This window comes from Macaca fascicularis, chromosome 1 (assembly GCF_037993035.2).
Source record: "Macaca fascicularis isolate 582-1 chromosome 1, T2T-MFA8v1.1".
NCBI classification, from domain to species: Eukaryota; Metazoa; Chordata; class Mammalia; order Primates; family Cercopithecidae; genus Macaca; species Macaca fascicularis.
This window is the reverse complement of record NC_088375.1, coordinates 15,446,342-15,463,492: the sequence shown is the minus strand read 5'-3', so window position 1 is coordinate 15,463,492 and position 17,151 is coordinate 15,446,342. Positions and strand designations below refer to the sequence as shown.

Genomic DNA, 17,151 nt, shown 5'->3' with positions numbered 1-17,151 from the left:
GAGTGAGAATTGGTGGATTCTGCATGTCATCTAATGGTAGAGCTAGTAAGATTTGCTGGTGGATTGGAAATGAGGGAAAGAGAGAGAACAAGAGATAAGTGAGGCTGCAGGGTTTTGGCTTGAGCAACAGTGAGATGAAGGTGCCACTGACTGAGAGGAGCTAAACCCCAGTAGAAGCAAGTTGGGAGGTAGTGAAAAAAATCCAGGCACTCAGCTGTGGACGTGTTAAGTTTAGATGCCTGTGTGACGGCCAAGTGGAGATACAGAAGAAGTAGTTGAGTGTGTGGGATTGGGCTCCCTCACATTAGATATCTGAATAGGGAGAAATCGAATCAGAGGACTGGGGGGTGGTTAGTGATGTCATAGGAAAAACAGGTGATTGCAGTGTCCTGGAGGTCAAAGGATCACGAGAGAGGTGGGAGGAACTGAAGGCAACAGGGGGATCATGGTTTCTACATGTTGTCCTGCAAAGGGGCACAGGAGAATGGGCAGTAGGTGGCAGGGAAGTGGAGGATCAAGAGATGGTGTTTAAGGTGGTGAGATGGGGCCAGGCGCGGTGGCTAATGCCTGTAATCCCAGCACTTTGGGAAGCCAAGGAGGGAGGATCATGAGGTCAGGAGATTGAGACCATCCTGACTAACATGGTAAAACTCCGTCTCTACTAAAAATACAAAAAATTGGCCCAGCGTGGGGCCAGGCACCTGTAGTCCCAGCTACTCAGGAGGCTGAGTGAGGCAGGAGAATGGCGTGAACCTGGGGGGCGGAGCTTGCAGTGAGCAGAGGTCACGCCACTGCACTCCAGCCTGGGTGACAGAGCAAGACTCCGTCTCAAAAACAAACAAACAAAAAAGATGGTGAGATGGCAGAGCGGTAAGGTTATGGAAAGAAGGCAGGCTCACTGGGCTGTGTTTTTGAGCAGGTGAATGGGGCTAAGACCCCATATCCAGGAAGAGAGCTGGCATCAGAAACAGGAGAAGACTGAGATCATTTTTATGGATGGGAGATGTGCTGGTGGGTTTCTATAAGAGCTCATGTCAGTTGGCATCCATTTCCTCAGTAAGGTGAGAATCTAAGGAAAATTAGAAACAAAGGACTTTTAAAAACTCACCAATATACATACCAATTTTTCTGCCTGTCTCTCAGTTTTCACCATCCTTTCTCTCAAGCTAGATTCTCAGCTCCTTCAAATTAAAACTTTCTATTTAGCAGTGCAAGTTTATCTTTTCTTAAAGACAGAATTACCAGCCTTTTGATGGAAGCCCTTTTATGGCTCTGGTGTCTTCCCAAGGACATGACCAGTGATGAGGTTGTCATCTGTGTAAAACCTACAAATTGGAATTCTGCTTTCTGGTGCAATGGAATGTTAGAATGTAATGTCGTTTTGGGAACCTCAGGGTTGAGAGCAAACCCAATTCAATCATTGGAGGAGCAAGAAACTCATTTTACATTTGAAATAGTTCTATTCACTGGGCTGAATAGACTCAATATTTAAAACCCTTAAGACCAGTGATTCTCAATGGGTTGTGGAGGGAGAGGGATAGACAGCTTGAAGACTTAGTATTATATTTAATATTTGATATTTATCATGCAATTTACAGAAATGAATGCTTGACAATGTCCTGGGCTATGGAAAAATGAAAAAAAAAATGCAGGGTTATCCTCTCCTGCTTCTGGTATATTTATTTTTGTTATGTTGTTTATCCAAAGGGAGCATTGATTATAACGTTGGTAAAAAACTGGTGTGGATATTCACCTTTGTTAGCTTATATATCCTAAGTGGTTAAAAACAAAGCCAAATAAGTGTCTGATGTGAGATCTTTAAAACTGGGAGGACCGGGGAGCTCCTTCTTCTCCCGACTCCAGTATTCCTGTCCTGGACAGTGAGCCCACCTGATGCTCTTTCCGGAGGTCCCACAAAGAAGGGTCTGATGGTTTTATCAGGAAAAAAATTTTTTTTAATTTTAAATGTCAAAATAATTTAATTAATTGAAATTTTAAAATGGCTCTTTTCCTTGTTTCTCTTGTTTTTTGATAACCAATACCTAAAAAAGAAAAAAAAAAAAAAAAAAAGAATGCAATTGTCAACTCGAGAAATGAGGGTTTTGCAGAAGGGAGAATGCTTTTCTTCCCCAGGCCTGATTGGACTGGAGCACTGCAGAGTAAACTCTGCTCTGCAGCAGTTTTGTGAAGCAAAGCGTTGACCAATTTTTGTAGGCTGCACAGCAGTGATGGCCATGGTGACACCAGCCTCAGGGCCTCCCCTTGAGCTCCCCGGGCTGTCCTTTTGGGGCTGAGTGGCCATATTGCACAGGTGCAGGGCTGTGGGGAGCCAACCGAGGACCCACAGCATGTGATGAACACTCCAGCTTTGCATCCATGGATTGGCTCAATGACTAAGTGAGGCCATCCATGTGCAGGAAAATGTTTTATGCCAGAGAGTAATATTTTTGGAAAGGGAGGAACTCATGTGATTCTACTGAGCAGCTTGTTCTTCCTACGTTTGGCTCTGTGGGGTAGTGTGTATGTCTGGAAGTGGCAGATACATGTTTCCCGCTACCTCGGGGTAAATGTCCACAAAACAAATAACACTCACTGTTTGGGAAAATTAAAAAATAAGCCTAGGGATGATTAGTTTCCTCTGATCCAAGTCTTTGGAAGTCTTCTCTCCACATTTGTGCACCCATGTGAGGGTTTGCCCTGGCTGATGGGCTCCAGTCCTAATGCACCCAAAGAACAGATGGCTATACAGGGCTTGAGTTTTTCGCTCATATGATCCTGAATCAGGACAAAGTCCAAAGAAAGGGCTAACTGACCTCACACAGTGCTTGCTCTCCTTTTTCTTATATAGCATATTTTTAACCACTCTTTTGGCCCCTAATATCTTGTTTTGCATTTTTAAATATTCTTTGCTTTTTGATTCCACAAGTATATTTTCCATAAGACAAGAGCACGGATCTAGTCCTGTGTTTCTTTGAAGAATCTGCAACATTTCAAATTGTTTGATAAATTGTAGATATGTCTTAAGAATGTGAATATCAGAACCAAAATGTATTCCTGTGTATTTTGATTAGATATGAGAAGGGTCAATTTTCTGACTTTTATGTTGCCTAGTTGAATCCATTTTTCCCATAAGCAATACCTTCTTTTTCACTTCTAAGCGTCCTTCTCATTTATTTGGCAAGAGTATTTAAAGTAGAAGAATCCTAACGTCTGACAAAGCATTGAACATTCTTTCTGTATTGGTATCAAATACTTGATTCTCTTTCTCGGTAATATCATAAGAGAGAGAGACGATGCTTCTTAAGCTGTTCAATTACAAACAACAACAACAACAACAACAAAAATCACACAACCGTGAGGCAATTGGTCATCTCATGAACGTGGCATTGTGGTTTGCATGTTTGCGTATTTTTGCTTTTGTACTCCTGGGATTTATCCGGAGAGCTCCCTCCTGCAGAGCGCCTGAATGCTGGTTCCTTCTCACACATGAGCCAGGTTCAGAACACACCTGGTGGGACTCCTCTGTGGGACTCTTCCCCTGCCTGTTTCCTGCTCTGGGCAGTTGGTGGTCTGGGGCATTGGGACGAATAGAAAAGAAGTTGAGTAGGAAAGGCGTTGTTACTATTACTTCAATCTTCTCATTTTTCAAATGAGGATTCACAAAGGGTACTGTAAGCTTTCTATCCGAAGAGAGATCCGAGGTAAGATTTCTTTTCTCCAACTGAGAAAGACTGGAATCCTACCAGGCATGTGGGAAGCTGCAGGGAGAAAACCAAATAATCCTGGTTTGAAGAGTTAAATGTTCTTGGTAACATTTGAATAAATTGGAAACATATTCCTCTGAGAATTTTTTATTTTTTGTTGCACCATAGATAGTTTCTAAAAGGCGTGGAAACACTTATAAGAAATAATCAATTATGTAGTGTTGGTGTCAGTGTGGACTTAACTGCTGAGACTGACTTATTGCCAGGTGGGCAGGTGAAGTGATAAAGAAATAATTGGAATTCTTATTGCTGAACTCTAAAGGACTCTCAGGAAACCTAACCTTGCTTTTGACCTACTGATTAGCTTGAATTCAGCAGACTCATTATATTCTAATTTTATCTGCACTGAAAGATAAAACAGACTTGGAAGTAATTAATTATAGTTAGATATTAATGATCAAGTGAATTGACTTCAAAAGTCATTTTCATGTGAACTGATTTCCCTGTGATGGAACTTTGGTAACATTTTACATGTGTATTTTTAATCTCTTAAGTGAGTACTGTAAATTGCTCCAAAAGAAGTGGTTTTCTGGGATAGTGTAGAGAATGAGGGTCAGGTCTGGCTCTTGTGCTATGGTTCTGCTTTTCTCTCTCTCTTTTTTTTTTTTTTTTTTTTTTTTTTTTTTGAGACAGGGTCTCATTGTGTCGCCAGGCTGGAGTGCAGTGGCTCAGTCTCAGCTCACTGCAACCTCCACCTCCCAGGTTCAAGTGATTCTTAGGCCTCAGCCTCCCATGTAGCTAAGATTAAAGCCTTGTGTCACCACACCTGGCTAATTTTTGTGTTTTTAGTAGAGATGGGGTTTTGCCATGTTGGCTGGGCTGCTCTTGAACTCCTGACCTCAGGTGATCCACCTACCTCGGCCTCCCAGAGTGCTGGGATTATAGGAATGAGCCACACCATCTCCGGCCAACTGGCTCTACTTTTCTCATAGGCGACGCCTGAGGGTGTTGGTCTAAATTGGCATCTCTTTTAAAATCTAGTGAGTTTATTCTGAAATGATAAGTTTCATCAGCAAATAAATGGAAGCACAGACAAGCCGGAAGACTTTTTATGTAGGACACTCTGTAGTTGCTTAGAGTATGGCTCTCACCAGGTGTTTTCACTCTACTTTCTGCCTGTCGGAGGGCTGAGTCACGATGAAGAATCTTCAGCCAGAGCACACCACCTCCTGATTAAAATGCTCCTTTCCTCTGTGTTTTGAGTCCTCTCAAGTTTCATAGGCTTCTACAAGCTTGCTCCACGTGGAGCCCTATGTCAGGGTTTCAGGGTTAGAGAGACAAATAGACTCAGTAAGCAAGCAGCTCATATCTTAGAGAAACATCTAAACTGATGATTGTAATACAAGTGATGTACCGATTAAGATTGCTTGCAGCTGCAGTAAACAAAAATCCCAATTTATAGTGGCTTAAATTTGTAGGAGGGACATGTAAATGTTCTCACACTGTAAGGTCTGGAAGTAAGCAGATGGGGTGTTATATCCCCACTTAACACGGCGGGGTCCCGTTGGCACTTCCTGGCTTGCCATTCCTTCCTCCTGTGCTGGTGTCAAGGAGGAAATGGAATTTCTCCTCAACCCTCCTAAGTTCATAAGTAGTTGAGACAGATCCCTGTAACAAAAGATAGATTAACAAGAAAAAAAACAAGCAAGTTTATTAACACAAGCAGTGCATGTCCCATGAGAGAAACCTCATGAATGGTAACTCAAAGCAGTGGTTTAGATAGCATCTTCAACAAAGAACAATAAATTCAAGGCAAGTGACAAGACAAAAGAAAAGGACTTTGAGTGTCTAGGGGAGCAGCTTGGGCAGAAGACAAACAAATGGCAGGGCAGATAAAGATTAGTTAATAAAACTTGTCGATATCAGTTCTTCTGGTGTCATCTCATGTTTGATGAGGGTCAAAGCTGTCTTCAGTGGTTAGCCTTTGGTGGAGAGGTGGGCAGGATACCTTGTGTGTTTGCCAGTCATCTGTCTCCTGCTTTTAGGCAAACAGAGGGAGGCAGAGAGCTCCCCTGCATCATCTTCTTCATTGTCGTCAGCTCAGCAATTTTTCCTGCTTTTGGGGCATCATGTTCTGGTCTCTCACTCTAGCTTTGACCTCATGCTAGTCACTCTACCTCATGAGATGCCTGCTTAGCTGCAGATGTGTTGTTTGTGATAAAGGCAAGAAGGAACAAAGATTCCCCCAAACCAGCTTCCCTCCAGGTTTCCACTTTGATCTCATTAGCCAGAGCTCTGTCATGTGGTCACTGCAAGCTTCTGGAGAGGTGAGAAAAGGAACTGTGTAGCTTTCCTCTGCTCCATGGTAAGGACAGACAGACGTGAGTGGAGACTGGCCCTGAGGGGCTTGAAGACAGGTCAGAGAGATGAAAGGGAGCAGCATGTGCAAAATCATGCAAGTGTGAAAGGGCAGGGGATGTTCTGAGACCACGTCCTGGTTCTCTGATGCAAGCGCAGGCAAGCAGTAAGGCTGGACAGATGGGCAGGGCTTGTTTATGAGGGACACTGAGAGGACCTGTGAAATCTGCCCTTTAGCCTGTGGCCATGGGAAGTGATGGTGTGGGAGATGGACAGTGTAGAACAACCCAAACTGAGACACAGCAGTGGTAGAGAAAAAACAATGGATTTGGGAAATCATTCCAAAGTCAATGGCTCTTGGTGCCATTTTTTTTTCTTTTGAGACAGAGTCTCACTCTGTCACCCAGGCTGGAGTGCAGTAGCATGATCTCGAATCACTACACCCACTGCCTCCTGGGTTTGAACAATTCTACTTCAGCCTCCTGAGAAGCCGGGACTACAGGCATGTGCCACTGCACCAGGCTAATTTTTTTTTTTTTTTTTGTATTTTTAGTAGACATGGGGTTTCACCATGGTGGCCAGGCTGGTCTTGAACTTTTGACCTCAGGTGATCCACCTGCCTTGGCCTCCCAAAGTGCTGGTATTACTGGAGTGAGCTGCCATGCCTGGCCTCTTGGTGCCATTTTAATGTCAGTGGTAAGGAAGGAGGAGTCAGAGAAGTAGAGCTGATCTCTGAGCCACAGCAGGTTTGAGGGGAGCTTGCTAGTTCAGTCGTAGATATGTGGGGTTATAGGTGACTATGGCACATCCTCAGGTGGTTAGGAATAGAGGATTGGATTTGGTGAGAGAAGTAGGGACTTAGAATATACGTAAGGGACTTTGAGCAGAGAATGGGGAGGCTGTGGGTACTGGCTGAAATAAAATGGCCAGTGGGCATGTTCCGGGTGAGCAGCTGGTCCACTCACTACACACTCACTGGAATCCAGGTCTATGTATGAGCTCACGGTTTTGCATTTTCTTCCAAAATAAAACATTTTCTGTGTTGAGCTTCTGTTGTGAGTGCAGCACTTTCCCTATGGTCAGTTCTCTTTAAACACTGTACCTCCTCCCGGACAGTGCTTCTCTTTATCTTATCCTCAGACTGTTTCCTGTTGTTACCTGTTTACAGAAGTTAGAAGAAGAGAGATGGAGACTTGGACCTCATAAATGGGTGTGGACTTGGCAGGAGGAGCCAAAACTGCTTCACTTCTCCTTACTTAGCACATGAATATGGTAGGGTTGGATTCACTTATACCACTGCTAGCAGCATCTCCAGACAGGGCAACATTTAAATTCACCTAATTCCTGTCCACCCCTCTACCTGACCCCAAACCCAGCCTCACAGTCAACAAATAATATTTAGAATATGAAAACAAAAACAAAAACAGTATAACAAGACAAAAATTACCTAGGGTGCCACAATTCTGAGACAACTGTTGCAGTTCACATTTCTTTGCAATAAAACTGCCACCTATTTCAGGGGGGTTCATGGTGCTTTTTAAACAGACCACTTACTGTCCTGGTCCATTTGAGGCTGCTATAAGAGAATACCACTGGGTTATTTATAAGGAACAGAAATTTATTTCTCAAAGTTCTGGAGGCTGGGAAGTCCAAGATCGAGGCACCAGCCTCTGATGACGGCTTTCTTCCTGCATCCTCACATGGCAGAAGACAAGAGCGCTAGAATAAACCCACTCCCACAAGCCCTTTTTATAGCAGCTTTAACCTATTAATGAGGAAAGAGCCCTCATGGCTTACACACCACCCAGAAGGCCCCACCTCCCAACACTGTTGCATTGGGGATTCCGTTTCCAGCACATGAATTGTGGGGGACACGGTCAAACCATAGTACCTACTAATTCATATATTCAACAAATATTCGTTAAGCACATACTTCTGACTAAGCAGCTCTTAGCACTTAGGCATACAATGATAAACAAGACAAACAAGTTCCCTGTCCCCATTTTAGTTGGGAAGGCAATCGGTACATAATTCAATTAGATAGGAGTGGGTGCTACAACAAATTGAAACAGGATTCTGAGCTTGAGCATGACTGGGAAGGGAGTGAGGCTATTTTAGGAAGGGTAACGAGAAAGCCTTCTCTTGGGACAGTGATACTGGTCTGAGGTCTGAGTGAAGAGAAGGTGCCAGTCTTGTGAGACTGAGTGCAGAAGGCATCAAACCAGGGGAACAGTGAGTGCAAAGGCCCTGAGCTAGGATCTCAAGCTTTTTGAAGAGTAGACAGAAGGCCCTTCTATCCAGAGGGATGTGGTAAGAGGAACAATGGTAAGACATTTGGTCAGAGAGGTCGTCAGGGGCCAGATCTTGTAGAGTTCTGTAAACCATTTCAAGAAATCAAAGATTACATTCTATTTCCAATATTTGCAATGGGAAATCATTGGAGGATTTTAATTTAAGAAGTAGGCTGGGTGCGGTGGCTCACGTCTGTAATCCCAGCACTTTGGGAGGCCAAGGCAGGTGGATCACGAGATCAGGAGATCAAGACCATCCTGGCCAACATGGTGAAACCCTGTCTCTACTAAAAATACAAAAAAATTAGCCCGGTGTGGTGGTGGGCACCTGTAGTCCCAAGCACTATTGTTAAGTCTTTAGTTATTGTCAGGGACCGCTTTAATAACATCTAACTGTTAGTTGGAAGAAGGTCTCTTGAAGGACTTGGGGAATATTAAAATGTGTGCAGAGAACAGAGGGGAGCATATAGGTTATTTGTAACTAGTATAGCTAGGAAGAGTGTGGCTAATATGAAAGAGTGTACCTATTGTGGAGATAATTCAATTGGTTTTTTCTTTCCACAGCAATAGAAGAGTTTGCCTTCATGGTACTTCATATGTGCAGCATCTGTACTAAATGTTTCACATGGATTGTTTAATTTAATCCTCATAACACCTGCATGAGATAGGAAATAGTCTTCACATTTGGCAGATTAGGAAACTAAGGCATCACATTTTTCAGGGAAACATAGCTAATGAGAAGCAGAACTAGGATTCAAAATTAGCAAATGTGATTCCTCAACCTGTTCCCCTAAATAAAGTCTTTCAAACAATAGAAAAAAAAAAAACAAAACTGTTGACTTTATTTCAAGAATGTCCTCCTCCAAAAGGTATGGAGATCCCCTCCAAGGCAAAATGGACACAATGTTTTCCTCCCAGGGGCACCAGAAGCCTTAGCAAGTGGCTGTTCTGAGTTCCTGTGAATGAAGGGAATGAAGGAGCAGAGGTTTGCTTTGATTCTACAGAGAATCTAGGGTTCCTGCATCCCTTTACATAATATGAGATTTAGGACTACTTTGCTTTCTAGTCTCAGTTAAGCTTTGGGACTAAGCGGGAGCTGTATTGATTATCTGCAGGTTTGGAGTGTGGGAATTCAGCATCAAGTAAATGGTGTGTCTTCTTGTCATCCAGCATTTTCCCCGTTACCTTTGCAGTCTGTCTTCCATTGGGCAAAGTGCCCAACTGTTCTTGAAGGAAAAGAAATCTAAATCCTGAGTTGCCTGCACAGCATCTACGCCCTGGGGAAAAATGCCTACAGCACGAATTTAAAAACCTCATTCTAAAAGTGCATTACTGAAAAGGCTTTACAGTATAATAACTTTCAAACCTAAGGGTAGTGATGGCTGCAGGATAATTATGTCAAACCTGAAGGCAAACCCAGAGGAGGTGGCATGTGAAAGAAATACCGCTTTGGTTAGTAGATTTGCAACCTCATTTAAAATATTGCGGCTTTAGGAAAAACTGGACGCATCCTCTCTGTGAGCTTCTTTATCTTATCTTCACTGTGTTGTCCTGTTGTTAACATTTCTAAGAAATGGTAAAGAAAGCGAGAGGGGAAAATATCAAAAAGAAAGACAAAGAGTCACACTAGAATATAATATATGATTCTCCCTTTGCTATTCTGTTTTATGAAATAATCAGGGTCAGCTTTCTAACTGTCTCTTCAAATGTCCCAGGTAGAAAGGTGGGCCTATGTTTGATAGACACGCAGATGGAAGCAGGGCGTGTGCAGTGTGCTGACTCCTACACAGAAGGTGCTGTCAAGGGTATAGCAGCAGCAGCTGGTATGAGAACGCCAGGGCACATTGATGACACTGCCTCGTTTCTGACAGGCTGCTCTCTCCTACAAGACATGTATGTGGATTACATTCACCATGAGGATGTATAAACCCTCTTATTCTTATTCTCATGGAACTGGGAACAGGAAGACAAGGGATGACCTGGACATTTCACCTAAATGAGGCCAAAGGTGAACAGAAGTGATAAGGCAACAAAGGTAGCCTTTACCTGAGAGTAACCCCACGGCAAAGGCTGCCATGAGTTAAAAGCGAAGAGGGCCAAGCAACAATCAGGCTGAGATCCAGGAAGGATTGGACAAGTGTTCTGAAGCTGGAGCCTAGCTCTCACTGAAGGCCACTGAATCATGGGGGCTGAGACCTGTTTTTCCTGGGAGCTCCTGCTTGGGTGGGTTAGGTCTATGGTTGTTGTCTTAGGTCCATTCTATCTCAGAGTAACCCTTTATTCTGGAAATATCCAGGGATTTCTTTCTCCAGCTTTTATTTTCTACATTGGTCATCACCCCTCTTTGATTTTTCCTCATTCTTCCTTACCACTATTCCTGAGGCCAGACATAAAAGATTGATAAACCCATGGTTCAAATCCTGCCCCCATCACGCACTTGCTTTCAGATCTTTGGAAAACTATTTAATCCCTTAGTCTCTTTATTTGTAAAATAGGGATATGCATGCTTATCTGAAAGAGCTGATGTGAAGATTAAAGGAGGTTGTACCTTTAAAGCATAACATACCAAATGCTTTCCTTTCATTTTCTCACTGGAATGCTCTTCACAGGTCTGGGGTGAGGGGGAACAAGAGTTAACAAGTAACAAACGTGGGGTGATTTAAAGGTTTCAGGAGTTCATGCTGTTGGTACCATAACTCTCCATAGACCACATTCCCTGACTTTTTCTTAAATGCTTTCAAGCACATCTCCCCTATAACTATCCAGTACCCTGAATGCTTCCTGGTTTGGTTACTAGAACAAGCTCCTCTGGGTTGGGTTGGGACTGTTTCTAGGCCATGCTGGTGGACATTCTTTGGCAGATCTTGGCTCTGGTCACACACTCCTTCTGTATTATCTTTTTTATTCTGATGCTTTGACATCTTGGGCTTTGCTGACCCTGAAGGAACTGCCCTTCCCAGGGCTGGCCAGTTTCTAAGGATAGTAAATGACTCACCTGTGAGCATGCTTTTCCTATGCAAACTGAACACTCTGGAGCCCCATCCCCAGCTACGTTCTTTATAAGGCTTTCACATTCTGAGCCACTAGTGCTCTGCCTCAGTCACCCCGGAGCCTGGTACCAGACAACGGGACAACTCCTATATTCCGAAGCTTGCTGAAATGATTCCAAGTAGCCAACCCTAAACCTGCTTACGCTGCTTCACTGATTTATTCCTGCAGAAACCAGAGTAAAGTTCCCCCCCGATTCCTTTGTGTCCTGACCAACTGATGTTTCCCTAGGTGCCCCCACAGCATGGCATGGCATGGCATTAACCACTTTTGAAACCTGAACAAGCTATCTTTTCCATTGCAAATATCCCCTGGTCTAGTTGGCCTCACTATACCTGAATAATAATAAAACTTACATTTCAAAACACCTTGCCTGACGGATGGTTAGTTGTGTCAGCTTGACTGTGCTAGAGGATGCCCAGATAGCTGGTAAAACATTACCTCTGGGTGCATTTGTGAGGGTGTTTCTGGAAGAGATTAGCATTTGAATCAGTAGACTGAGTAGAGAACATCCATCCTCACCAATGTGGAGAGCCGTTATCTAATTCATGAAGGGCCTGAATAGAACAAAAAGGGAGAGAAAGGGCTATTTGTCTTTTTTTGAGTTGAGACATCTCTCTTCTCGTGACCTTGAACTGGGAGTTATGACCTTGGCCTCTATGGTTCTCAGGTCTTCAGACTTGGGCAGAATTACACCACTGGCTTTCCTGGTTCTTCTGCTTGCAGATGGCATGCCAGGGGACTTGCTGGCTTCCATAATTGGATAAGCCAATTCCCATAATAAATCTCTTCTTATGTATCTATATATATATCCTATTGCTTCTGTTTCTCCAGAGAGTCCTGACAAATATAAAGATTGGCACCAAGAAGTGGAAGTGCTTCTAACAAATACCAAAAAATGTGGAAGCGGCCTTGGAAATGGGTAATAGGTAGAAACTGGAAAGAGTTTGGAGGTGCACACTAGAAAAAGCCTACATTGCTGTGAATTGACCTTTAAAGGTGATTCTGATGAAGGCTCAGAAAGAAAAGAGGAGAGCTATAAAGAAAGCCTTAATCCTCTTAGAAAATACCTAAGTGATCATGAACAGAACGTTGACAGAAATATGGGTAATAAAGGCCAGTCTGATGAGGTCTCAGAGGGAAATGAGGACCATGTTATTGGACAATGGAGAAAAGGCCATCAGGGGTTGGGGCAAGGGAAGGGAGAGCATCAGAACAAATACCTAGTGTATGCAGGGCTTAAAACCTAGATGACGGGTTGATAGATGCAGCAAACCACCATGGCACATGTATACCTGTGTAACAAACCTGCACGTTCAGCACATGTATCCCAGAACTTAAAGTAAAAGAAAAAAAAATTTTTTTTAAGAAGTGTCAGAGAACTTGGCTGAATCGTGCCTGTAGTCTAGTGTCTTGCAGAAGGTAAAGTGGTGAACACTGAAGTTATATATTTGGATAAGGAAATTTCTAAGCAAAGTGTGAAAGTTGTGGCTTGGCTTCTTTTGACAGCCTACATTAAAATGTGAAAAGAGAGAAAAGATTTAAGGACAGAATTGTTAATCAAAGGGAAGCAGCATTTAAAGATTTGGAAAATTCTCACCCCAGCCATATTATAAAGAATGAGATATTGGGCACAGTGGTTCATGCCTGTAGTCCTAACTATTAGAGAAGCTGAGGCCGGAGGATCCCTTAAACCCAGGAGTTTGAGACTTGTCTGAGTAACATAATGAGAATCCATCTCTTAAAAAAATAAGTAAATGAATGAGAAGGCACATTGGGAAAGGACACCAAGGTTGCGACCAAATGACCGTCTGATAAGGAGATTAGTCAACCAAGTGGAACCTATTGCTCAAGGTGACTCAGAAGTAATTGGGGCTGCCACCTCCATCACAGCTCCAATGTGCAGAAGCTTGTGCAGGCAAGCATGGGACTTCCACAGAGAGCCCTTACTGGAGCAACATCCAGGATAGCCGAGTGGTAGGACCACCCCAGCAACCCTAGACCTGTAGAGCCATAGACAGGATTCTAGCTCTGGGAGCCACAAGGGCACAGAGCAGCCTTTGGGGAGGGCCACCAACCCAATGAGTTGGGAAGGCAGGACCACAACCCCAGGGGACCTGGGGGACAGAGCATTGAGCCAAAGATTATTCTCGAGACAAAATTTTGGACTTCACTTGGGACCTGTCCTTTCTTCTTTTCTTTCCTTCTATTCTTTTCTGTCTTTTGAAATGGGAATGTCTATTCTATGCCTGTCCCACCGTTGTATTTTGGAAGCCCCTTAACTTGTTTAATTTCACAGGCTCACAGATGGAGGATGCTGAAGGAAACAAGAGGTTTGTGAGACCATCAGCAATTGTAATATTGACATCTCTGCTTTCAACTGGGTTGCAGGATTAAACAAGTATCATCCAAAGGACCGCCAGGATGGCTAGATAACAGAAAAGAGAATTTCACTGGCAATGCTGGTTTACAAACCTGGAAGAGAGAGTCTCCGGTATGAACTGAAAATGCTATCTCTGAACAACAAAGAGAAGGTTAGAGGTTTTATAAAAAGGAGAAATGTTGCAAGTTGCTCTTTGAGAAGTTTCATTGGCACCAGTGAGGTTTTGAGGAGCTGGCAAGCTCCAATTGGTAAGTGAGGGCGGTGCGCAAACCCAGTCTGAGAGTTACAGCAGGTCGTCTCACTAGTCATTAGACAAAACTGGTTTCAGGTTACTGCAAGCAGTGTCAGCTGCTAGGCCTGCAGAGAATTATGTTTTTTGGAGCAATATTCTTTACCCTGAGTGCTTTTCCCCTTGGCTTATTGATTCTGTCTTCGTTGGGTATGACAAAAATGACTCCGTTCATGTGATCAGCTTTCACACAAGGGTGACAAAGCTTCATTTATTTATTTATAAATTTATTATTTATTTATTTAATTTGAGACAGAGCCTCTTTTTTCATCTAGGCTGGAGTGCAGTGGTGCACGATCATGGCTCACTGCAGCCTCAACCTCCCAGCCTCAAGTGATCCTCCCACCTCAGCCTCCCAAATAGCTGCGACTGCTGGCACATGCCACTATGCCCAGCTCATTGATTTAGTTTTTGTATAGACAGAGCTCACTGTGTTGACTGGGGTGGTCTTGAACTCCTGGCCTCAAGAAACCCTCTCACCTCAGTCTCCCAAAGTGCTGGGATTACATGTGTGAGTCACCATGCCCAGCCCAAAACTTCATTTTCAGTCTCTTTTATTTCCTTTTTTTGGTCCTAGTCATAACACATTGTAAGTATACTCCGTTAGTGAATTAGATAGCATGTTGTTTTTAAAATATTTTCTAATTAACCTGTTCATGTAATTTAGTTAGAAAATATTAAAGGGGAATCTTGCCTGAGAGATGTCCAGTACTGAGTAAGAAGCCCATTTGGTTTGTGTCTGGGAGGATGAGCAGTGAGGATGAGTGAGGATGAGTTTATTTTAGCTTTGATGAGAGGGGGACAAATCCACCTTTTCACAAGAGCTGCTTTCTCATCGCTTTTTGTCCCCCTTCTTCTGCAACCCCCGCAACCAAGGCAGTGTCAGTACATTTTGGGATGGAAAAGCCGTAGGTGGGATTCTTATGTTTTTGAAATGTGACTGCTTGGAATTGGGGGAAAGCTGTACTAAAATCGTGAAGCAATGTGGTTATTACCCATATCCAGTAGTGGGTCATGTTCCTGTGCTACATTTACCTGCCCACAGTAACCTAGCAAGACATAAAATCACAGTGCACGGTAGATGGTACCGTTGAACAAGGCAAGCCATATTGTCTGCAGGAATCTGGGTGATAAAGAGATTATTACAGAATTTATTTTCATAAGGAACTGCCTGATAACAATGATTAGCAAAAGAAAGAAGAAAGAAAGAAAGAGAGAAAGAAAGAAAAAAAGAAAGAAGAAAGAAAGAGAAAGAAAGAAAAGAAAGAAGGAAAGAAAGAAAGAAAGAGAAAGAAAGAAAGAAAAGAAAAGAAAGAAAGAAGAGAGAAAGAGAGACAGAGAAATAGAGGAGAGAGCCTGGTCTGTTTCCTATGCTGTCCTACTATAGCATTTAATATCTTACTGCAAATTTTAGTAAGTTATAACTTAAAAACGTCAAGGTTTTTTTTGTTTGTTTTTTAGCACTTTGACAAACTTAGGCTCCTACAGCAGAAGGTGATGGGTCAAAAGTTGGACTGTCAACCAGGTACTCACCAGCTTAGAGATAATGGAGAAAAGGAGTATAAAGAATTTGAGTAATTGTATGTAACATACTTGTTTCTTTCAAAATTTCAGTTTTAGGAAGCAAGGCTTGATGAGATGATCTTCATCTGTGAGAGTATGCAGAGGGTGGTGTGAAAAGACATGGCAGAGATCCATACTTTTAAAATGGATGGAAAAACAGTTCTAAAAATATGAAAAAATAAGGACAAATAATCATAATTTAAATTCTCAAGCTAAGAAAGGTTCAACACATTTAAAAGTTAAATAGTAAACAGTGCTAGGGAAAAGAAAGCATATAGAAATGGGACAACAGGGATCCATTAGAGTTGGATATTATTCATTTACTAGTTCGAGGGGCAAAAGAAATAATTATATATGTTTTAAAATCATAGAGAATGAACCTGAAAATGTTTAATGCTTAGAAAAGAAAGCATTTATTATGGAAACTTTAATTTGGCCAAATTGCTTACTTTAACATTAGAAAATTCGAATATTTGATTGTATAATTTTGGACACATACTTAATAAGCAGGTAGATTAAAAAGAAAAACTGCATATTAAGCAAGAATCATCTAACAAAAACAGTTCCTTATATATAAAAGACTATATGCTAACTCCTAGATGCCAAGAGAGAAAATGAGACTACAGTCAAGCGTCACCTAATGACTGAGATACGTTCTGAGAAATGCATCCTTAGTTGTTTTTGTCATTGTGTGAACAACATACAGTGTACAAACCTGAATGCTATAGCATATCGTTCTAGGTTACAAACTTGTATATCATGTTACCGTACTGAAGACTGTAGGCAAGTGTAGCACATCGTATTTGTGTATCTAAATATATCCAAACCTAGAAATGATACAGTAAAAATACAGTATAAAAGATTTTTTTTAATGGGACACCTGTATGAGACACTTAGCATGAATGGGGCTTGCAGGAACTGAAGTTGCTCTGGGTGAGTTAAGTGGTGAGTGAATGTGACAGCCTCGGACGTTACTATTCACCACTGTAGACTTTGTAGACACTGGACACTTAGGCTAAGTTCAATTATTTAAAATTGTTTTCTTTCTTCAATAATAAATTAATCTTAGCGTTTGTCACTTGTTTACTTTATAAACTTTTTAACGTTTTTATGTTTGATTCTTTCGTGATAACGTTTAACTTAAAACACGAACACGTTATACTGCTGTACAAAAATACTTCCTTTATATTCTTATTTGGTAAGCTTTATTTTTTAAATTTTCAGGGTTTTTTTACTTTTTAAATTTTTTTGTTAAAAGCTAAGACACACACACACACACACTAGCCTAGGCCTACATAGGATCAGGATCGTCCACCTGCACATCTGCCCCACTGGAAGGTCTTCAGGGGGCAGTAACACGCATGGAGCTGTCATTTCCTATGATAACAGTGTTTTCTTCTGAATTCCTCCTGAAGGACTTTCCCGAAGCTGGTTTACATTGGACATTTTGTTATTTTAAATATTTTTTGTTTTAAAAAATGTTAAATGTAAACCAGCTTCAGGCAAGTCCTGTAG

At 42.2% G+C, this 17,151-nt stretch overlaps 1 protein-coding gene and 1 long non-coding RNA gene across 4 annotated transcripts in view; one reads left to right on the top strand and one right to left on the bottom strand.

The window, feature by feature from the left end:
- KCNK1 (potassium two pore domain channel subfamily K member 1) overlaps positions 1–17,151 on the top strand; it is a 52,806-nt gene that overhangs the window by 22,519 nt on the left and 13,136 nt on the right. Inside the window, exon 1 of one of the 3 annotated variants that reach the window (XM_074026030.1) lies at positions 13,701–14,032. The exons of the other annotated variants lie outside the window; for them this stretch is intronic. Coding sequence (XP_073882131.1) covers positions 13,861–14,032 — 172 coding nt within the window. The 5' untranslated portion in view covers positions 13,701–13,860. Of the gene's footprint in view, positions 1–13,700; positions 14,033–17,151 lie in introns of those variants that run through there. 3 annotated transcript variants of the gene reach the window in all.
- LOC135970916 (uncharacterized) lies at positions 4,799–5,240 on the bottom strand. The gene is made up of 2 exons (XR_010586827.2): positions 5,119–5,240; positions 4,799–5,014 (listed from the first exon to the last, which is right to left on the bottom strand). It is a non-coding gene; the product is annotated as an uncharacterized lncRNA (long non-coding RNA).